The sequence below is a fragment of the Diadema antillarum genome, unplaced genomic scaffold (genome assembly GCF_040938485.1).
Source record: "Diadema antillarum isolate AM-2024a unplaced genomic scaffold, OU_Dant_1.0 scf00000040, whole genome shotgun sequence".
In the NCBI taxonomy this organism is placed as follows: Eukaryota; Metazoa; Echinodermata; class Echinoidea; order Diadematoida; family Diadematidae; genus Diadema; species Diadema antillarum.
Window position 1 is genome coordinate 3,715,307 of NW_027270929.1, and position 23,730 is coordinate 3,739,036.

The 23,730-nt window shown below is 37.3% G+C and overlaps 1 protein-coding gene across 1 annotated transcript; it reads right to left on the minus strand.

Annotated features, from left to right (window-relative positions):
* Nucleotides 1-4,782: 4,782 nt before the first annotated feature.
* On the minus strand, nt 4,783-9,108 carry LOC139712201 (peptidyl-tRNA hydrolase 2, mitochondrial-like). Its single transcript, XM_071624044.1, has 5 exons — nt 8,909-9,108; nt 7,462-7,557; nt 7,116-7,237; nt 6,444-6,556; nt 4,783-5,557 (listed from the first exon to the last, which is right to left on the minus strand). Exons 1-5 carry the CDS (start codon nt 9,062-9,064, stop codon nt 5,508-5,510), a joined length of 537 nt encoding a protein of 178 aa, XP_071480145.1. The 5' UTR covers nt 9,065-9,108; the 3' UTR covers nt 4,783-5,507.
* Between the last annotated feature and the right edge of the window lie 14,622 nt (nt 9,109-23,730).

The following is a 23,730-nucleotide window of genomic DNA, read 5'->3' on the forward strand; positions in this document are numbered from 1 at the left end:
AAGAAGTCAAGTTCATTGTTACTTCATAATCTGTCGGTCTCTCTAACCAGGAGTCCATAAATGTACAGTATACTATCGTGAAAAAAAGAGCAATTATGTATCCTTTTTTATACAAGGAAATGGAAATGGAAGAAAAGACAGACATGAAAAAGGGACTACAATTTGAGGAGTATGGTGCAAATTGTGTCAACTATGCCTTGTTTGTTTTATGTTTTTTTTTTTTGTGAAATTCAGGATTATTTTTGCCACAGTGCATGGATGTAAAAGTGGCAATTAAGAGCATGCCAGGTACATTTATCAGTGCCCAAGGCACAGCAATGGCACTGCACAAATTATTGGACACAGCATATTGTACTGGTACACTGTATAGATTGACTGTGGAGTCAGTTGAACATGGATACTACATATTTTAGTCGAAGCCTAGTGTGTAAATGTGATCACTGGTTAATTTATACAACTACCATCACTTGCGACCCTTTTGGGTTTAACCGAGGTTTTGTACAATAAACTTGTTTCAGCAACATCTCTGGAAGAGGAAACAAAAGTTTTCTATCACAACTCGAGTGTGTCTTTGGATGTCTACTTTCATCTTGTGCTTGCTGGCTTTCCCAGTGGTATTTCTTGATTGCTCCACGCTTACGTCAGGAATGTGTTACAAGATGGAGTAGAATTGCTCTCCTCTGAAGTCCTGCGCAACACCGCTTAGAAGTTATGCGCTAAACGACAAGTGGTACCCACATGCTTTGACAAAAGAGTGCATGGTAAGTGCTCTCACAGTACACCTACCCTGCTGCAGTTCACTCCCTCTTTTGAAGGACAAGTTCACCTTCATATACATAGAGAGTGAGAGAATGCAGTGATATCAGTAGAACGCATCAGTGAAAGTTTGAGGAAAATCAGACAATCCATTCAAAAGTTATGAAGTTTTGAAGTTTCTGCAGTCACTGCTGGATGAGAAGACTACTACAGTGTATGATGTCATGTGTTTAGAAATATGTAAGAAAAACTGACATATTATTCCCCTTGTCTTCTGAAAGAGGCAAGTCAAGTGCTCTATTATTATGCAAGAAAAGTGAAAATATATTGAATTTCTTTATACAGTCCTTATACCATTCTATGCACATGACATCACAAGCTGTAGTAGTCTTCTCTTCCAGCGATGGCGGCACTGAAACTTCAAAAATTCTTAACTTTTGAACAGATTGTCCAATTTTCCTCAAACTTTCACTGATGTGTTCTACTGATATTGCTGCAGTCTCTCAATCCTTATGTATATGAAGGTGTACTTGTCCCTTAATGTACTCGCAACAATGAATATGTGTGTTTTGACTTGGAGCAGCAAATCAAGATGCATTGTATAGAACACACTTTAGCGGACAACTTTTATTTGAAAGATAAAAAATGCCAGATTAAGAAATGGGAGACTAACATGCGCAAATTTATGCATCTTGCAAAGTTTTTTAAGGGGAATTTAAGTTTCACTTCATTTCGATTTCAAATAAACTAACAGAAACAGAACTGAAATGCTAGTGTATAACTGAATTCTTTCCTAAACTCTTCTAGAATTGCATTCAAAATTTTACACAGAAATACTGCTTGTAATTTATTGAAAATGGGAAACTTTCTCCTTGAAATTTTGTCTCAAAAAATATAAAAATGATGAATATGAGGCACATATCTAGATATTCTTTTGGTGGCAGAAGTGATAATCAGGGTATTACGAATCAATACAAGTCAATAATTATGCATTTGCATAGCATACTCATCCCTGTAATTCATGTGACGACATGTCATTACAGACAGCCATACGATGTCGTGTGACTTAACTGCTTGAGATTTGAATGTATTCAATGACAGAAAGACTAGACAGACAGATGGGTAGATGGATGGATGGATAAATGAAGAGAAGTGAGGAAAGGCATTACAGTGTAGTAAGGTTCGCTAAGCACTCGTAAATACAAAACCGAGGAACTCGTCTGATTATTCCATTATCCTTTCACATTTATTCCAATATGGTTTTACATTACAAAAGGCAGAACTGTACACTATTAAAAATTTGACTCGAGTTAGATTCTGTAGCTGAACAAGTATTTTCAGTCACTTTCCATGGAACCCCTTTTTCCAATCATCCTGCCATCTAGTCATTTTTTTACCCTGAGGTGTTAAAAAAAATCCCAAATTATTAACATTTCTCAACGAGAAGAAAGCAGTTACAAATGAGTTGACCTAGGCCTGTCAAGCCCTACAAATAAAACAAATAACTTCCCCCAAAAAACAAACAAACAAACAAACAAACAAACAAACCAAAAACAAACAAACAAACAAACGGGGGAGGGGGTGGCAGGTAAAGAACTGCATAAAAATATATTTGTTAAATGTTTATTACATGTACTGGCATGCAAAGTACAGTTGTTGGTGGCCAGCTACAAGATATCCACAGTGACCTTGCTGGGAATAGTCTTATAAGACTGGATCATACAACAAGATGCTACATACAGTGATCACTATCATAATATTAATTATTAAAGATCATCATATCATTGTTCAATCATTTACAGGGGCAGATCCAGGAATTCCGTAAAGTGGAGGCGCCTATGCAAAATTAAAGGGGAGCGTATGCACCCCTCTAATTTTTCTTTTTATTTCTTTTGTTTTAATCAGAAATAAAGAGGGGGCGTGCGCTTGGTGCGCCCCCCTCTCGATCCGCCACTGATTTAACAAGATACCAGTATATAAAGTATACAAGTAAATCATGCCATTGTCTTGCTCTTGGTGTAATACATACTGTCAGAATTGACTGTATCTGTAATGTATTCAAATTCAGTGCATGTTTTGTTCACGAAAGATTGCCTTCACAACCACACAGCTTGCTCTCCCTAGCAGCAACTCATAAATGCTAAGTGAATTCCTGCCATATATACCATTTTCAAATTCCTTTTAAAATAGCATGGACAACCAGGTGAACCCAAATCACTGTATGAGAATGAAATTTATAAAGCAAGCATGGTCAAAGTACAATAATGTTACTGTAATGTATTACCATTATAACTTGTGGATGTTCCTTTTCCTATGGCCTAGTAACAAACTATACATGTATTATTAACCTGCTCCCTCTAATTATGTTTCTTAGTATAACACTCCACTGCTGGAGAAGGTGCTACAGTGCACTCCCATTATAACGAACACGGTTATAACGAAATTCTGGTTACAACAAAGTAAAAATTCAGGCCACAACATTATCCACTCTATGTATTTTCATTCTTTATTTGTTCGATTTTAACGAAATTTTGATATAACGAAAGAAAACTGCCGGTCCCGAGGACTTCGTTATAACGGGAGTCTACTGTAGTGGAAAAGAAAGCAGCAAGTATACTTTGTTGAACATGTCCACTGTGTACAGTTACTCTATCATACTGTTTAAGAAAAGAGAGCTCTTTTGTTGAGGCTCAAGAACATGCAGCTTTATTGATCATGCCTGATAACCAATTTTGGTTTCTTAGATTCCTAGTACATTTACATACTAATAACATTTGTGAACAGGCAATAAAAATAAGGCAACCATTCTGGATATTCTGGCCTATTAAAAATGACACATTAGAAATTACATAGAAAAGCCCAAACTTGTTCTGATATGCACAGTCAATGAATTTCTGTATTGATGTTTTACTAGTTCATCTTTAGTACCAAACTAAGAATTGAGTAAGTTCAATCCAAATCCAGAATATATCCAGCAAAGCTCCAGAGAATGACAAAATCTGCACGTTTTCATATTTTGCTCCAATATGTAGATGTCATTTCAAATTTTCATTTTCAAGCCTTGCAAAAGCACAGTTGAATCAGATTTTTAAACATCTCTTTTCTCATACAGTGCTTTTCTGTGGCCAAACTTGATTGGTTTGTTACAGCAAAGTACACTCAGAGAGAAATACTACACTTATTCCAAAGATACCATTTTGAAGTATTTTGAAGTACTAAATTGGTGCTGAAGCCAGCCAAGAAAGGAAGCCCCTTGGAATGTTCTTTGAAAGCTTTTGATCATTAAATTCAAAGACAGCAAGATCTTTCATCACCTGTATTGCACTATCAGATATGATGTAACAATGATATGCCACACTGGTTTTCCTCACACACAACAGTGCAGTTTAACCTAGGCAAGGCCTCAAACTGTGTGTAATAATTCATGATTACTACCAATGCAGTCTTCAAGTAGAAGAAATCCTTGATGTCCATTTTGCACCCTTAGATCTTTTTCTTTTTTTTTTTCTTTTTTTTTTTTTTTTGGGGGGGGGGGGGAGTATCCCACAAGATACTGAAAATGAATAATCATATACCTGTACACAAAAAGACGAATTAGCCTAGTAACAATTCATAATCATGTGGTAAGACCATTGAGATGTACCCAGAACCAAAACGGAAAAATGAAATGAATCATTCTTGTATACATATTAAAGAAGAAGAAAAACAAAGTTATGCAACCTGTTTTACAACTTGACCGAACTCCAGTAAGTCTCAGTGCTGCCAATATTCAACCGTCACATCAGGGAGATTCTAAGGAGTAATTAGGGAGATACTTGTGTGCAACATGCCTCTCAATGCACAAATATAATTTCAAAAGAGGAAGATTAATGCAATTTCTGTGTTTATTCTTTGGCAAGGAATACAGGCAACTTCCATTATAACAAAGTCCTCGGGGTTGGCAATTTTCTTTCATTATATTGAAATTTTGTTGTGGCCAAACAGTAAAGTATATAAAGATATATTAATAGATGATAATTTGGGGACCTGAATTTTGACTGTGTTGTATCCAGAATTTTGTTATAATGCGAGTGCACTGTACTAACAGTCTTATAACTTCCAAAGGCAGAGTAGCCTGGCTGGTCCAGGGTATTGAATATGCCATATTATTGCAGAGTTTTACTTCTGCAAATTTCATGAGTATACTGATAGTCCTTAATTCAACATCTTGCAAAAATATTGCCTTCCATACCACAATTACAATGCATGTCTTCTCTAAGGTGGAAAAATGCTCAGCTTTTTTCTTGAAAAGGGATAACAGTCATTTCTCATTTTGTCACTGTGGTTCACAATTTTCAAATTCAACCACTGGTGAAAGTGATGTGAAAGTTCCTCTAATCGCAAAATGATGCTCTTACAAAAAATATTTGGCCTGTCCAGTACTTCATTCTGTTAAAGGTTCCTCTTATTTCAGGTATACACCATGAAGCAGCTGCAACTCTCCACTCGGGTCACTGAGGAGGCAGAGGAGAGAAGTTTTCTGCATTGGCATTTTGATGATGCCCAAGGCTACCCATTGCCATGGTGATGACACGCCCACTAGGATGTTTCAAACGGCCTGGCTGCATCAGTGTGCCGATCATACTCCATGGAATCAAGACAAGGCTGCTCATGTTCCCAAGCTCTTCACATTACCTCTCTGGTCCTGAACCATCCTGATACCAGGCCAGAATGGGAATTGTCCATGATGAATGTATCCTCAAATGTTCAGGTTAATACAGCTTCAAGTCTCCAGTGACCTCATCTATAAGTTCAGCTGGACCTGTGACACAAGATAAAGAGACAAAACATTTAGTGTCGACAAGTAAATGAATTCAAGAGTGGAATAAAAAGATATTGCTTGTACTTCATATTCGAATGCATGCATACTGCATTTACAGTATTATCTTAAGTTTTTTTCTTCACATTTCATATTGAGATTAACCTGTCTCTCACACATTGATATGTGTTTGGAAAGTTTGTGAAGTCATGTTTGACCCTAAGTCTTGCGATCTACGAGATTTCTTACTGGACCACCAGACATGTCAGCTGACACAAAGTACAGTTTGATAAAGTTCTCAAAGGTTTATTAATGTATAATGATCATAAACACCAAATATGTAGCCAAAAAATTATTGCAATGCCCTTTGTCACTTACATTAGGCAAACATGAGCACAAACTTTCTTCTGGTATAAACTGCCGATGGGTGCACAGAATGACTGTTTTCATCTTTATTCATCTTTTTTCCATCTTCCCAAGTCACAACTTAAAATTTTCATATTTAGTATGTTCTCAGCTTACAAAGGGGTATAGTTTTCCTATTTCAGGATTCCCATTTAAGTTCCACTTTAATATATCAGAACCAAATTATGTGCCCTTAAATTTAATTTATTTGGACCTGTGTTCCCTACTGATGTGGTATACAGATACCATGATTTGAATCACATTTGACGTGTTGACAATAAATAAACAGGAAAACATTTTCATATACATCATGGTAGATGCCATGATAGAGAAAAATATCTTGTCATATCAGTGGTACCAAATTAAGAGGCAGAAGGACACCTCGGGAATAACTTGACAGAATATCTTGATATGTCGAAGGTGTCTCATCAGCAGATGTTGTTGGACACTGGTCATCCAACAATGATCAGAAAAGGATTCCTACCTGGTCCGATCCCTATGACCGTCTTTGTGCCTGGAGCAATCTGCGTCCTCCCCGCATCCTGGATGACAGAGGTTGGGATGCCTTTCCGGGTGGCCTGACCTGAAAGCACTTGTCTGGATGGCAGAATGGAAAGGGTAAAAAAGAGAAAGGCAGCACAAGGAGATGAAAAAAGGAGTGAGAATAAGGACAAATGTTTGAAGACTTTGCTCTATGCTGCACTCATGAAGTAAAGTTTCCCTTTGTCGATGGATTAAATGCGAGCAGAAGGATAATGCATGGATACTGAAACACCCTCTCCCCACAAGAGTATAGAGTGGCAAATCTTATATAAAAGATTCTGGCTGCCATTTCAAATCTTGCCCAGTGTTTACATCTGTGGACTATATCCCACACTTCAAAAACTGGATATCTAGCAAGGAAGTGGTAGTGATAACAAGAAAGGCACTCAAACAGCGCAGTCCTTCGCCAAGTTCATTTCCACCCATATACACACTTTTTGCGTTATTTTGAAAACTGACAGACAGACAAACCAATGCCTGTAAAAACGGAACCTCCTTAGCGGAAGAAATAATGGCAGTGCCTTCTGGAAGACCAGTGTTAACAATGAAGGAGTTACCCATACTGCAAATGGGCATATAATGCCTCAAATCATTATCACTTTGTGATACTTACAATGATTGTTCATCCTGTACTTTGAGCACCACCTTAGGTTGACCATCCAGCTCCCAATTCTTCACCCAGTCCGGTTTGATACGCAGACCTTTCTTATAGCAGCCCAGGGTGGCATGGCTACACTGCAAGACAGATTGATAAACAGAGCATGTTGTAAAGCATTATGGTCTCTTCCTCTGGAATGCAACGTGCATGCCATATATTATGTGAGTATAGTATTTTGCAAAATGGGACTTGTATGATTTATGATATTTACTACTTTTGAAGTGTAACAAATTCATGTTCACAAATAAGTAAGATTACCAAAAATTCAATTGTTTTGATGTTCATTTTGTTTTGTTCTCACCTGTGCAGCAACTTTTCCTTTGCCCATTTTGAGGTCATTTCTGACAACCAGCACCATCTTGTACTCTCCATTCTCAGACATCACACTGGATGAACCCTGAAAGAAAACAATGAATAACAACATTTGCTGACAAGCCTTTAGGGTAAAATGCTTTCAAATACATTGTGATAGAATTTCTGAGTAATGTCTGTACATCAATTCATTCAAGGCAGACAAAGACAAATAACAAAGTAATTTGAAACAAACAACATATATCAAAGAAAATATGTACTGTTACAAGAATACAACATGCATGTATATTTTTGTTTGATTTTTCCTCTTTTGGTGGTGGGTGGGGGTGCGAAAGAGGCTTGGGGCAAATATCTCTTTGATTGGCTCCTGCAGGCTACTGTACAAGCATACGCAAAATATTTTGCGAGGTTATTAAATTCCGTAAATCGAGACGGGTGCAATTCGTGAATTTAAAAACACACAAAAAATATGAATTCTGCTCCTGACATGAATGTATCTAACATGCACGCATACATTTCTCTGTTTGGTACTGTGGTCCACAATCACGAACTTGTGGTTGTAACCACTCACAAAACTATCAGGAAGTCCCAATTTGCAAAAAATTAGACTTGCTATTTATCCTGTATACTGTTATACAGTACAGGGTGTCAGACAGTACAATGTACATAGGCATGGCCCTACTACGACTTTGTACTAGGGATCTACTCTTAGTACTACTGAAGGCGGGAGAGGAGGAGGAGGAGAAGAAGGAGGAGGAGGAGGAGGAGGAGAAGAAGAAGAAGAAGGAGGAGGGGGAGGAGAAGAAGAAAAAAAAAGAAGAATTGACACTTTTCAACCAGTCAAAAACAAGATCTGATGTTATAAATTTGAAGGAATGATGATGTGACAAGATCTGCATGATAAATTTGAAGGAATGATGATGTGACAAGATCTGCATGATAAATTTGAAGGAATGATGACAATGATGTGACAAACGTTGGATAATATTGCATGCAATTTGAGCAAGCTTGGCCCACCAAGCTTGGTCAAGCACAAGCCCACTAGACCTGTTTTATCTAGCACTACCCTACCTGAATAGCAAAATTACAGAACTCTGAACGGGATAAGCACTGCAGACTGGATTAATCTTAATGTAGTGGATAATGACATGTATTTGCTTGCAAACAATCTGTAAAGAGTGCATTAAATTAGCATTGAAAACAGCAAACGTAGACTAGGTCAGATCTGCAAATATCTGAGACAGCGTACTGTCAATCTTGAAACAACTCTTGGCCCAACTCTTTGTGGACTTCAAACTTTTGTGTGAATATCAACGCCGGATTTGAATTGAATGCTGACCACACTTCACTTGTAATGACATGTAGTAGTAGCAGTGTGGAAGCTGCCTTCAATTGAACACATAAAAACTAGTACGTGGGACCAAATATTAACTCACATCTGCAGCACCCGATGATCTTGCCGCCGCCTGAGCGCGCAAAATTTGTTGTCTTCCCACTTTTCCTTTAATGAACCAGCCTAGTAGCACTCCTGCCCCCATACTGAATAAAATGTTCACCGTCATTGGTGTGAAATATTCCGAAAATCGAGGCATTTTGCAAATGAAGACGCCGCTATCTCGTCTACGCAAAGAACTGCAGATGAATGGAGATGATCCGTTACACACACGTAGGTGTTTCGCGTAACGGTGTGTACAGTACAGTGTACAAACGGTACACACACAAGTTAGGTACAGTTCGACAACCTGACGCAATTTTTGCGCTTGGAAGGCAAGAGCGCCCGTGCACCTTTTTCATTTTGGTGGATCATAAATGGAGGGTCAGCCATTCACTATAAAACTGATGAAAGTGTCCACAAACTAGCAAACAGCCATGTTTATGATACTCTGTCTAATTTTCTCCTTTTAGTACACAAGACCCGTTAGAATATATCATTATACTAAGAAGCAGGAGTACAGTGTATATCATCATCTTATATATTTTTTTGGAACATATTATGCTGTAGCTTTTTGGTGTTTATATTGGATACGGCAGCAACAACTGGACAAAAGAGCTAGATAGATTGACAAATTAAATGACTGTGTCTATCTGTAGGGAAAGCAGCTGAAGTATTAAGAGAACAGTGATGAGAGAAGCTTGAAGCACAAGTGGATGCATATGAGATGTGGTCATATAATTATCTCAGTATGATGAATCTCTTATATTCCTTGCTTCTTGCCTTGAACATAAACACATATCCCCCGGTTACATCCACTGAAAGAGTGTTCACAGATATTTGGGACAGGTTAGGTTGTTAGGAATCAGTTTCCATGGTGATGAAAGGCTATGACATCACACTTTGTTACACTACTAATATATACGCATGTTGTCATTTTGTGCATGTCTTCTAGCACAAAGGAGGGAAAACACAAACCGCTGTTTGGCAATGAACTCAGTTTATTTACCTGTCCAATACTGTGTAAGTCACCATGCAACTCATCAGCTGGCAATGCGATGTAGATCCTACTTTCATACTGCACCTTCTCTCCGCCAGACAGGGCGTATCGAAGATCCCTGCTCATTGCGTTGCAGTTATGTTTGGTGTATTTGTCTATCTTCAATTGGAGAGCAAAACAAAACAAGAAAAGTAAACAGATGAACACCTATGAGAATAAAGAAAACATTCAAGTAAGTTTATAAAATGAATGTGACTGAGGATGAATAAGGCTAGGCATTTAAGATCTGAGTGTGCAGCAGACAATCTGAATCTAAGTTCTCTTGACAAACGCATGTATAACAGGTACTTCCATGGGAATGCCTCAATCACTACGAACACTGCATTCATGTATCTATTCCAATATATGCATGCATGCATACTCACATTCATGCATCATAACATGTACAGTGGAAACTCAGTATAACAAGATCCTTGGGACCAAGACAATTTGTTCTTTCTATCAGATATTTTGTTATATCAGATCTCTTTATATCGAGTTCCACTTTATACTATGTATGTGTGCTATATATGTTTATATATATGCATATATATATATATGTGTGTGTGTGTGTGTGCGCATTGTACAATTTGTATGTTTGTATGCTTTCTGTATGATAATATCAACAACAATAATAATAATGATGATGATAATAATAATAATAATAATACTAATAATAACAATAATAATAACAATAACAATAATGATAATAATAATAAATGGTATCTATAAAATGCTAATTACTAAAGTTTCTAAGCACTAAGAACTCTTCTATGTGATCATCATTGAAAGCATTTACCTTAAACTCTGGAAACCTCAGGACCTCCTTCATTATCATACGGGCCCGACATCCCTTTTTCTTTGACTGCCGTACTTTCCTCCTTTTCTTGGTTGGTTGATCATCCTTTCAGGGAAGGTATTAAAGCAGAGGGAAACTTGTCATGCAGCACTTGACTTTAAAGGGTGTGTACAGTTCTGGTCGAGGTGAAGATTTAGCTTTAAATGTTTTGTGAGATATTCAGAAACCACTCTATGAGATGTCAAAGAGCATGCAGTTCTAAGGGGTATCAAAAGTTTATTCGATGAAAATCGGTTTTGAAATGGCTGAGATATCCAAAAAACAAGGTGAAAGAAAGAGATACTAATAAAGTTGGGGCATGTCGCCTTTTATTATTAGCACTTTTTTGGATATCTCAGCCATTTGAAAACCAATTTTCATCAAATAGACGTTGAATCCTTCTTAAAATTACATGCTCTTTCATATTTCAAAAGATGCTTTTCATTATCTCACTTAGGAATGTTCAAAACATGAATCCCTACCTCAACCAGTACTGTACAGTCCCTTTAAAAGTTTGGGACAATATTTCAAAGAAGAATGAAAAAGAAGCATAGCTAAATGTGAAGCTCTTTACTGAAACAAACTGATACACAATTAATAACCATTCACCAAAATGTAGGATATTCAGTACTGAGTATTTTGACCTGCAGGTTTACAAGATAATGGAACATTTGGCAGATTTTTAGGAGTCACTTAAATGTGAAACTTGAAATAAATGTTTGAATAATGGCAATGTGTGTAAGCATGGCAACAGAAATTTAAATCGAGGGTGGTCTCTTTATATTTCCTTGTGGTTTACTCTAGAGTTCTATATTACTACATACATGTACTGTTATGAACTATCCGTATTAAAACAAGATACAATATTTAATCACAGTACGAGAAAAACGCTTTCAATACGCTTAAAATATTATAATACTTTTACCTCCACTTGTATGCCTTTCTCCACTGCTTTCCTCTTGGCTGCGGTTTGGCTTTTGTCACGTCCAAACATGCAGGTCATTGCGAATTTCGACATAACCATGAAAGCAACCCCATCTCCTGGAACGTTCTTGTCTTTGAATCTGATGAAAGCTTTAAATGTTGAAAAATAAAACGATGAATAACAAAATTAGCCAAAAAGGCTCAACTTGTTTACCGGTACATTTGTCTAAACCATGTAGTATCTAGTGTAAATGCCCTCTCTTTTTTCTTACTAAGCATCTGTTAAAAACGAGCACAGATATCATGAAATTTTGTTACATTGAAGTACATTAATTGTAAATATTCTGGTCCCAAAATTATTATCCATGTTTAACTATAAAACATATTCCATTTCTTCATCTTTCACAAAATTTCGCTTTTATGAAAGGAAACTGCCGGTTGCGAGGACTTCATTATCAATTAATGTAACACTTTACAAGGGTAACAGTAAACTCAAAACTATAACAGAAATTGCCAGTGTACTAGAACTTCTACTAAAAAGTATAACTACTAGGTAGGCCTATGGCCTACTGCTACTGTATACTCTTAAAAGTGATGACATTACTTGTCAGTATACATCATCTCTATGGTGCATCATATATCAACTTGAATTGCAAAATCCATAACATAGACGTCTAATTGATACAAATCATAATTAGGAATCCTATGGTGGAAACTATAGGATATCTTTTTATTCTCACCATTTTTCATTGTGCCAGTAACAGTGGTGGACTGGTTGAATAATACAGTGCTTGCTTCACCATTGGCATTGTCAGGCCCAGTGGGGCACGAAGAGGAAGAGGAGGAGGAGGAGGAGGAGGAGGAGGAAGGGTTCAGCGATGATGACGTCTCGGTTGAAGTCTTTGGAGTTTGTGGAGGGATGCGACCCGGCGTGGGCGTGACAATCGCAGTGCAAGTTACATTTTTCCCGACAGCCGCTGGCTTCGTGAAGCTACCGAAATTCCCTCTTTTCTTCTCGCCTATAAACCGTATCTCTTTGGCGACTTCGAAGAGTGATCGCACTCGTTTGGCCTCCTCTAGTGTCGAAACCCAACCTAATAATCCATCGTCTGATACCGACGTCCATACCCTGGTCCACGGAAACGACGTTGGCGCGGATGGGAGAATCTCCATTCTCCTAGAGACAGACGAATGCAGTGTTGATTTGATTTTCCCGGTATCTTGCTCGCGAGTTTCCCCAACACAGGCACAGCTGACAGGATCGTGATCAGGTAGGACTGACGCCAATATTGTGCAAGCAAGCCGTTGAAACTACCTGTACACTGTAAGCATGGACCCTAGGATGTAGATTCCTGGGTGTAAACAAATCTGGTCATAAGTATCGATATACCAATATCGAGTTGTTGGTTTCTTGCTAGTCGTGCGTAAAATACCATGGAGTAAGAACTCACCTTGTCGTAATTTTGTTCGATCATGTAATATCGATAGTTGAAAACTCTCCCTCCATACGATACTGAATGAATGGGACGTTGTTAAGCGACTGTCACAAACGATCGCATTAAATTCTGACTCGGCATAAACTTCACCTTAACTTCCTATTTTGTGATCGACGAAAAACATTTGGAAATACACTCGTGGACAGGTAGGACGAAGTAGTGTTCTAAATAATGTTGTTCTTTCAGAGTCTAAAGGAGATGTTTTAGTTACTAACCACACCACTCTCTCCAGAGTCAGCCTGCATAATATTAGTACACTGTATTTAAGCCCCTGCCCGGCGACCACCGACTGAGTGGCTCGTACGGTACCGGGGACTGTGCCCGTCTCCTGTGCTGTCCCGACAGGCAAAGCTAAGGTCGTGGCTGTGCCGTCTGTAGATAATGAATGGCTGGGCAGCTATCTCTTTATCAGGCACATTATAGGTTTCAGAATTGCACAAGATCGGTCAAATCGATGTAGATCTACAGCAGATTCCCGAAATTATACTATTTGTAGCTTGTAGTTGTAGAAGCAAAGTCTAATTAGATCCAACATTAGATGGTTTATGAAAGTTTGTTTGCAAGTTCCTCAGGAAAAGTCTTTTTGACAGAAGATGGATTAAAGAAAAACATGTCATCATGGAAATATTTTGTGTACAAGTATGCAGCGGAACACATTCAGAAGATCAGTGGAAGAGAATCACACAAATACAATTTGAATCTGCAAATTATATAAATCTGGTTTATAGACAAAGGGCTCTAACTTCTAAGCTTGTAGAAAAGTTGTCTTGGTTTTATAACTGTTCTAGTCAATGTCTGTAGTATTAGTAGTGGTAGGCCTAATGACTCTTGGAAAAAAAAACACTTTTAGTTTTAGTTGTGTGTAGGGGATCAGTAATCCATTTATAAAACTCTTCCCAGATACGAGAATCTAGAAGATACTAATGTTATAACTAATTTTCTTGGACAAGTGATATTGATTCCTAATTCTGCAAAAGTCCTACTACGAAACCAGTAGGGTTGGGGGTACCACCTATCGTCACCCAAAGGATCTGTAGCTTGTTTATTCTAAAAATATAACACAAATCCGCGTAATTCTTACCTCAAATATGCCATAAATACTGCAGTTTTGAATGTCGTGACCGTCTCTTTGATTATGAATCTCCGTTTTAAAATAGCACAATTTTAGTGCGTGCGTTCCGTTTTCTTCGCGCAGCTAAAAAGGGTACCTTGCGATCGGCACCCCTTCCCCTCCATAGGTAATACACGTGAATTTCACAGCATAGGTAATACACATGAATTTCACAGGCCATAGGTAATACACGTGAATTTCACAGCCATGTGTCGTTACTAAGCGGATGTGTAATTTTTAGCTTGGTTTGTTTGAGTTTGATTTTCGTTTCTTCGTTTTTATTGTCTTTATAGCTAATGACACTTAATCCCGCGCGTACCTTTTCGTTCTATACGCAAACAGCCATGATACGCAGGGTGCCGATGGGAAGGTGCCCTGCCGATAGGTGGTGCCCCAGGGTCTTGATATGCACAAGAACATGAGGACTTCTATCTTGAGCATTGTCATCTTCGCATGACCAAAACAACTTTCTTTCAGATTGTTCACAGGTCTCCAGAATATGACTTCCTGACACTTGGGAAGTATTGCAGACCCTTTCTAAATCATATCATCACTTTTCTTTTAATTTTTCTGCTGATGAGGGGCTGTAGGCCTACTGTGTACTGTTATTTCCAGACTTCTGTCTAGTATTTAAAACAGCTTTCTCATGGAAGTGAAATTAGAGAATTGGATGATGACTTTTATGTACGGTATATGTAAAGGCATCTAACTCTGTACTGGAGTTACTCCTGCATTTAGATTGAGTATCTGTTATCAATCCTCCACTTGATTTTGACATGAAATGTGAGCATAACTTGGGGTAAAGAGTGTGCAGTATAGCATTGCTTGCATATTTCACGCATGTGTCCTTGCATCAATATCTCGAGTGTGAGCATAACACATGCATACTATGTACATAAGGCTTAGCATACTATGAGCTATAGTATAAACATATTCATGCATCTGTTATTCATTTCTATTTGAGTATAAAGTAGTGTCACATGTTTGCATGTTCTGTGATGCAATGAAATATGTATGTAATGAGAAGTTTTAAGTATAAGCTCATCAACCACAAAAATGCAGTAGTGATTGTCTATTTAGATCATCAGAAAGATTTTGCATTTCTTACCATGTACATTGTACAAGTGTGTGTGGATTTTAATCTCTTTTAGTGAGGCTGCTTGGTAGGGCTGAATCTCAATAGGTGAAAAATATCACGAGACAAAGTTAGCAATTTTTCTTTTTTTTTCATTTAAGAAATCAATTCCATAGAAAATGATCAGAATCGGTTGCCAGTGTATGAGACTACCATAGATTAGATTGATACCAAGTAACACTAACAGCCCCGCTCCAGTCCCTGTCACAATGTTTGCTGTCCCTCTTGCGTTCGTGTCTGCCCCAAGAGGAGGCTTGTGGACTGCCACTGGGTCTTCTTCCGGTATTTCTCGACAGGCGTGTACTCGCCACACATATCAATAATCAAAGTTCAAGAGGATCTCTGGATTCTTACATAGTGACGTGTGTTGTTTGCAATATCACAGGGGGGGGGGGGGGATGATCATAGCCTACAGCTCCCATGAACATGGAAACAGTTGTGACATTTACTGTATGGGAAGAGAATAGAAAGTCCTAATGTTTTTCTATAAAATTTTTAGGTGACATGATTAATGGCATTCTGTGTGATGCATACGTGCACATTTATAAATAGTCTACAAATTGTGTACTACTTGATCTATGTTCTATCTAAGTAATGTGACTCAAGGCACTTTTACTGTATACTCATCAAATTTAAGTGTTCTACAAGCTGTACATGGGGGGAAAAAGATCCATGTAAGGTTCTTACAGACACAAATCCTTAGTCCTGTCTACTCTTCACTACAATATTATTCTGTAGTTCAATTGAAATGACAGGTTTGCTGTTGTTTATATTTAAGTATGAAGGGTATTATAAATCAGTGCTCATAGCAAGTTTGGATATTCAATGAAGAAATATTTGAAGTGTCTTTTATTATCCTTTGCATGATCGTAAGATGTGTTTGTGCACTGTGTTTCACATGTTTTATGGAAGGACTTTGTTATGGATTAGCCGCTGTAAAATTGGAAATTTTTGCACAAGTAGTTCATTGCTTTCAGTCTGGTAAGATTAATGTCACAGATATTTTTGATTCTGTAGAATCAAAATAACATTTATAAAAAAGTAATATATTAGCACACTGAAAAATATTGCGTGCTTTTTTATCTTCTTGCTAGTTTCAGGTTGTGCGAATGTGCAAGAATTTCCACTTTGACAGTAAGGTAGTAGTTTCAGCAGTATAGATTAAGAAATATTAGACAGCCTTGCCACATGAAACATAATACAATTATATAACTCCTTCCTGTGGCTAACACAATAGGAAGTGATTACCGTATGCTGCGGGTACCCAGCAACAGTGTGTGACAGTATAGTGTATTCTTCGTAAGCATGCATGACTGCTTTTTTTTTTTCTTTTTTTTTTCGCAGTTTACATACCAGTATCCATATTTGTATGGAATACAATAGACTAGTTTACTAAAATATTCAAATTAATGGATGTTTCTTCCATTCTGATGTAGTCACGAGCTACAGTAGTACCTGTATCTCAAAAACACTTTTCAAAACTTGGAATCCAGTGTCCATAGTACATTACTTGTTGCTATGTTGGGCAAAGGGGGTACAGAGACTCCAACCCCAAGCACCTTCTGATCTGGAGATTCTCCCGCCTGAAGCCCCTAGCAAACGGGAGACTCCAACTTACACGAGCGCGAACTGCGATGTTCCTTGCAGCTGGGGTCCAGGGCCCTTTAGGCGAGCCCTGGAAGCTCTAGGGTTCTAGATGCTCTCTCGTGCTATCTAAGGCTTATTTTTCCACATACGATGGCAATAAGGAAGAAATCATTTCAAGCAGGAGACACAGAGCCAGGGCGGGAGAAATTAAATCTCAAACGGAAGAATGGGAGATTTTGCAAAAATGGGCTTTCGGCGGGAAATCTCCTGTCAAAAGTTGGAGAGTTGGAGTCTTTGGGAGTAGGAAACAACACTGTTGATGACTAAAAAGGAAGAGGATACCGTGCTCAGAATGGCTATTCATAATTATGGTGAACAAGCAATGATGATGTGGTGCATGAATGCTTTTTTTAATAATTTTCACAGTAACCAAGGCAATTGCTCAGATGCATTCTACTGGTAACTTATACAAATGTGACAATAGTTATAATGATGATGACGATGATAGTGATAATACCGGTAGTTGTAATGGTATCTAATTAAACTGTTCAAAATAGGTATGACAGCACTATACAAGAGGTGGTTATGACATAACGAATAAATGCAATGCTTAGAAAATTACAGAACTACACTCTACTATTATATTGTTATATCATTGTATTATTGTGATATGTTACAATTTACAGAATCGATTATATGATTTCTGTTGATTTTTGAATGATGTGAGTGAAAAGGATTTTCTTATTGACTGAGAAAGTGTAATGTTCCATACTTTGGGAGCATAAAATCCGAAAACATTTTGAATACCTGGTACCAGAATACTGGGAACTACAAGATGAGTTGCATCATAGACTACAAAGTAGAAGGGAGATTAGATATCTCCCTTCTCCCTTAGATATAGAATGTCAATTACATGCTGTGTTACAAGATTATGTGTGATTTTAATTTCATGGTATTCAAAGTCAATGTCATCTTGAGATTGTTGAATTGAAAAGATAAGACCCCATTCTACCTGCAGGCACATTCTGTTTTGTAAGAAGTCTTTATGTTCAGCCTATGCATACATGCACTGGATGATACTACCATGATACATTGCTCTCAACTCCGGGCATTTGAAACTGCAGAGTTATCCCATAGCACAGTCTATGAAAGTAAATACCAAATTATCAAACATATTGCACCATACTGTGTTGGTATGCAGGCAGTTGTGTAAAGACATCAAAAGTTTGTCAGACTCAGTGTCATGGCAAGGTTATCATCACAGGTTCGTACAAAGTTGGTGCCTGTTTACAAATTATAGCAACTGTCACCTGTATTGTGTCTCTATCATTAGTCTGTAGTGTTTTATGTGCAAGAATGAGCACTTTTAATTCTGCTTAATGCAGATGCATAATCGTAAATGTTGGTTGGTTCCAGTGCTGAGTGGGGTAAGTTTTGTGGCACACAGTGTGTTTAAAGTGTGGATTTTTGTTTAAGGAGTGATAAACAAAAATGTTACTCTAATTGTCAGTGACTATGGGTGCCGTGGAGTGTAGAAATTCCAAGTGTTCACTTTTACAATTGTAGCTAGCGTCAGCACTGAAAGGCGTACACTGGGAGTTTCAAAGCAATGTATAGTGTATGCATTCTTGTGTTTGAAAATGTTGGCCTTATCAAATGGCAAGCAGATGCATCCTGTAAAGTTCCTTTTATCATCTGTAACAAGTGATCCAACAGTGTAATGAACAGGCACAATCACCTATAACAGGCTCAATACTTAGATTTTTCTTTGGTGGCTCATCCGGGCTAGCCACTAAAATCTTTGAATATTAAATTTTGGTGGCCCTCAAAAAAATGCTGTGGTCAGAAATGATAGGAAATATATAATTTCATTTTAAATTTTAATTGCCTAATCAAGCCACCAAAAGGTGAAAAATTTGGTGACCCAACATAATTTTTTTTAGTGAACCTGGACCTCAGGACCACCTCTAATATCGAGCCCTGCCTATGATATCCTGTGCATTTAGTTCTTTTTTTAATAAATTTTATTCAGAAGCAATAATTTAGATCCACCTTTTCACGGGGGTGCTGTCTGTCATGGATATTAAAATAAAATGGTCGGTATTTTCTGTACTCTCTCTCACCCTCTTCTTTATGTTTGATCTCTGTAGTTATTAGGACTCTGTCTCCATCTCCTATTCACTACACATTGTACCTTCTAAACAATCAAATGTATTATATTTTTAATTCTTTGATTTCTTTTTTTTTTTGGGGGGGGGGGGTGGGATGTGAAATTGTTTGACACAATGACAGAGTAGGGCCTACATGTACAGTCACATGTCACTGTTACTCATGATCTACATGTGCATTGTATTTAAACACATTTGTACAAACATGTAAAATTGTGGGGTTTTTTTCTGTGCAGTTCAAGTGTTCAGTCTGAGAGAATTTGTCACTATCACAGACAGTATATGAACCCTAAAATTTACTGATCCCCCCCCCCCCTTTCTCTCCATAATTTAATTATCAAGCATGTTAGATTGTTCTGTGCTGTGGACATTTCATTACGAAGCAATTACAAAGTTATTGCAGCTAGCCTGGGGATGAGACCCTGATGTTGTCACAATTTCAGTTGCCATACATTGTTAATGGCAATTAGCAGACCAATAGATACTGATGAATCAGTACTGCATATAGATTGGCCATGCATGCACAAGCAGTCGGCAGCATTTACTGGCATAGTGTGCTAAGTTTGTGTTCATTAGGTCAACATGACTGTGCCATGGCATGATGCATTTTCCTTTCATTGGTTGTTGTGTAGTTTGTAGTCCTTTTTTCTGTGTGAGATGTTAAAAGTTCTGAACTCTTTATAGATAGATAGATGGATAAATAGATAGATAGATAGATAGATAGACAGATAGATACTGTAAAAGTGGAAATCTTTGCATGAGTAATTTTTCATGCTTTTAACAAAATGCACTCAGCAATAAAAGAAAGTAAACACTTTTTCAAGTTTATCTTTCTCATAGACTAGCTGGCTAAAATGGTGTTTTATATACCATGTTAAAGGTAATTCAATTAGCTATCAACCTTGTAGGTCAATGAAAATGTTAACTTTACGCATGAGTGAACAAATTCGTTTTTCTCTTCCAAGGCACAAAAGTAAAAATTGCAAAATGGACAAGTTGTTATTCAAGTTATATGAGAACAAAAGACAAATTTAACACAAAAGAAATGCAAATTAATTTGCGAAAATCAACCTATGATCTCAATAATGTCTCTGTAACCCTCAAAAGATAAAGAAAGGCAAAAAATAATGGAGGAAACTGAAGAATCTTCTGTCAAATCCGCAGTCAAAAGACATAAGAGAAAACTATGGTAACAAAGAAAGTTAAATTTGAAACATTTATATTTCAAATTAAGAAAATTTGAAATAATATTTTGATCTTGAATTTGTTTCGTGCATTCCTAAATTCCTTAATTAAAAGGTAAAATGAAGAAATTCTGTCGATTTTATCACCTTTACGGCTTGCTCCTATGTCATTTAAAGTTTGAATTGATGAAATATGCTTATGTTCCACCTTCAGTTTCCCCACTATGTTTTTGTTTTGAATATAAAGGGAAACAAGGGAATGGAAACTTATTTCTGCTGTTTCCTTCATGTCTTTCATTGCTTTAAATTGGTCTTTTGTTATCATTGCTAGCTTGGAGGGCATTTGCAAATGAATTTCAATATGTCCAATTCTGCAATTTTTACTTTTCTGCCTTGGAGGACAAACACAAATGTGTTCACTCCTGCGTAATATTTCCCTTTGTATAAACCTACCGGGTTGATAGCCTATTAACTAAACTTTGATATGGTTTGACACATTGATTTTTATCTAAATCTTCCATGCAAAGTATTAACTGGAAAAAGTGTTTACTTTCTTTTTTTGCTGAGTGGTATAACAAGCAAAAAAAAATGAGTGTTTTTGTTTTTGCACTAGTGTCATGTCACACGAAATTTGTGAAAATTTCCACATTTACAGTAGATAAATAGATCTGATTAAAGGTACAGTCTGTAGGATCACGTGGAATGCTTCATACCCTTGCTGATTTTACAATCAATTCAGATCACATATTTGTTCAGCAAGATACTTCTGTTTTACACATATGCTGTGAGGTTTCAGGCTGAATGAATGTCTGTCAAGGATGATGGATTTAATCTATTCACAGTTGACGTGCTATAATGAAAAGCTTATGAACGTGCTGCATGGACTGGGAAAACCCCCATTATTTCAACTGCTGTCTGTGACCCTAATTATTGATTCCAATACTGTAGACTTCCTTCTAATGCCCTCCTTCTAACAGCACACATTGAGTGTGTTCACATCAGCACACCAGAATACACATTTTCCATCAGCAAAAGTATTATTGAGGCAGGTGGATTCAAAAGAAAAGTATTCCGTCATAGCTTTACACTGTAGGTGTACTTGCATGTTGATTGTCAATGGGTTAGAAGGCTTGAAACCAATATCATTGTGTGATGGATTGAAAATCAATAATTTATGGAGTGTTAAACCTAGATACGTAAGTACTCTTGGCTACCAGTAGTTTATCATTTGTTGTTCAGTATTGATTGCCTTGTTATGCCGCTTTATTGTAAAGTCATTTTTGCTTTTGGAAATAAGTTTCTTCTTCTACCCTATGAACACATTCAAAAGAACATTTCTACAAAATTACAATCATTTGAACCCACACGTATTATTGTCATTCATCTCTCTCTCTCTCTCTGCCTCTCTCTCTCTCTGCCTCTCCCTCCATCATTTATCCCCCCCCCTCTCCTCTTCTCTTTCCTTTCTTTTCTTTAAGTCTGTAGAAAATTCGAAGAATTGTGGATTATTAGTTTTGTGACTGCAATACCTTTTATGATCCACTCATTTGCAACTAGACATACTGACATAAAATAAGTTTTGAGAGACCACAGGTACCAGATCATTGTGTAAAAAAAAAGTGTTTAAAAAAAATAGTATGCTGCCAGCAGTATTGATATCTCTTGAAAGTCACAGGTGTGAGGTGAAGTATGTATTGTTGTGGGATGAAGTGCTGTGGGAAGAAGGCTGAAGATTTCGTCATTTCATTGTTACAAAGGGATAAACAAGAAGATGTGTGACGGAATTGTACAGTTGTTCCAATTGTACAAAATGTAGCTCCACTTTAAAGTGTGTGTGTGTGTGTGTGTGTGTGTGTGTGCATATACATGTGTCTACATCATTTTTCAACATACAGAGAAGGGGGGGGGGGGTAGTGGAATTGCAAATATTTAAACTGGATGAGTAAACATATGCAATAATCAGAATACACATTAAAACCCTTCAAGGTGGGAGTACCTGTCATTCTCTGTTAAAAAGAATTGTAAATGTGCAGTCACATGATGTTATGTTCATATGAGTGGATTTCAGAACATATTTGATTTCCTGCCATGCTGTGACATGGTTTGGCTTGCTGCTGATCATGTTAATGGGATCCATTTTGAATCTGACATGCATGCATCAGATACAGATTTTCACAGTTGTCATAGTTTCATCCTAATTATGGATTTAGGGAATATCACTTTGGGTTTCCACTCTCATTTAATTTGTGTCACATTCTGCCTAGATACAAACTTACTTGTAGTTGTCTTTTGAGTGACATCAACTTACATTTTAAAGGCTGTATTTTTTATACAAGATGTCTGTGCAACAACATGTTGTCACTGGTATATTTTCAACATCTGATTTAGGAAACTTTTTGAAGAGGAAATTAACCTGAAATAGTCTTGATATTGTAGTTGACTTCAAGTTTTGCCCAGATTTCCATTTATCTGCTGTCCTGATCACTGCTCAAAAACAGCTTTCTCTACAAGGTAAACTCTGTGGGATTTTCTTCTATTTACAAACTTTAAAAATTGAAATGCCCATGGTGAATCAATTTGATTGTGAAATTACTCCACAGAGTTGATTGAATGAAAACAATTATATGTCACTACAAGGCACTTTGCAGGTTATTGTTATCTTTTTTCTCTCTTTTTTTTTCAATGTCATTCATATTTTCATAGTTGACTGAAAGTATCAAGCAGTGGTGTTTGTTTAGAAAGGTGACTGAAATGTCTGACCTGGATTTCTTGAGTAAATAAATGTACAGAGTCAAAGTCCACCAGTGCTCAAATCAAAATCATGCACATGGAATTCTAAATGGTACTGCCTCTCTGGCACGTCAAAATTTGCTGACCAATAGTTTGGAAGGAATCTGTAAAAACGAGGTACGTTGTCACTTGTTTACTGTGCATCCAACCAGCTCAGTTGTCAATAGACCTGAATGATTCGGCAGTTTGATAGAAAGCATTTTGTGTGAAGCTATGAATCAGCATTAACTCAAATATATAATTTTGATATGCAGTTATTAAACAAATATATGTCTGTGTGCATTTTGCATTTGCATCTTAGAGGCTTACCAAGTGCAGGTGGGTTTGTGCTAATTGTGGAAAAGGGTTAGTGATTTACTCTGCATATTTTGTGCTGGTGATTGTATTCCTGATGTTTCATCATTTACAAGCAACAACAGATAGGAAGAAAACAGTGCTGAGTGACTGCTTGATTATTTTCAGTTGTGGTGATTTGTTTCCATGCAACAGATGTCACTGAGGAAGTTGCCATGACAGTGGGCTGAAGGAGTTTGCGAGAGTGCCCTGAATTCATC

What these genes read in the sequence shown, in the direction of transcription:
- LOC139712201 (XM_071624044.1), bottom strand. Translation starts at nt 9,064, where the DNA reads ATGCCTCGATTTTCGGAATATTTCACACCAATGACGGTGAACATTTTA. An exon ending in GATCATCGGGTGCTGCAGAT is followed by an intron (nt 7,558 to 8,908) that starts GTGAGTTAATAT and finishes GTTTTCTTTCAG; the next exon opens with GGTTCATCCAGTGTGATGTC. An exon ending in GTACAGGATGAACAATCATT is followed by an intron (nt 6,557 to 7,115) that starts GTAAGTATCACA and finishes TCTGCCATCCAG; the next exon opens with ACAAGTGCTTTCAGGTCAGG.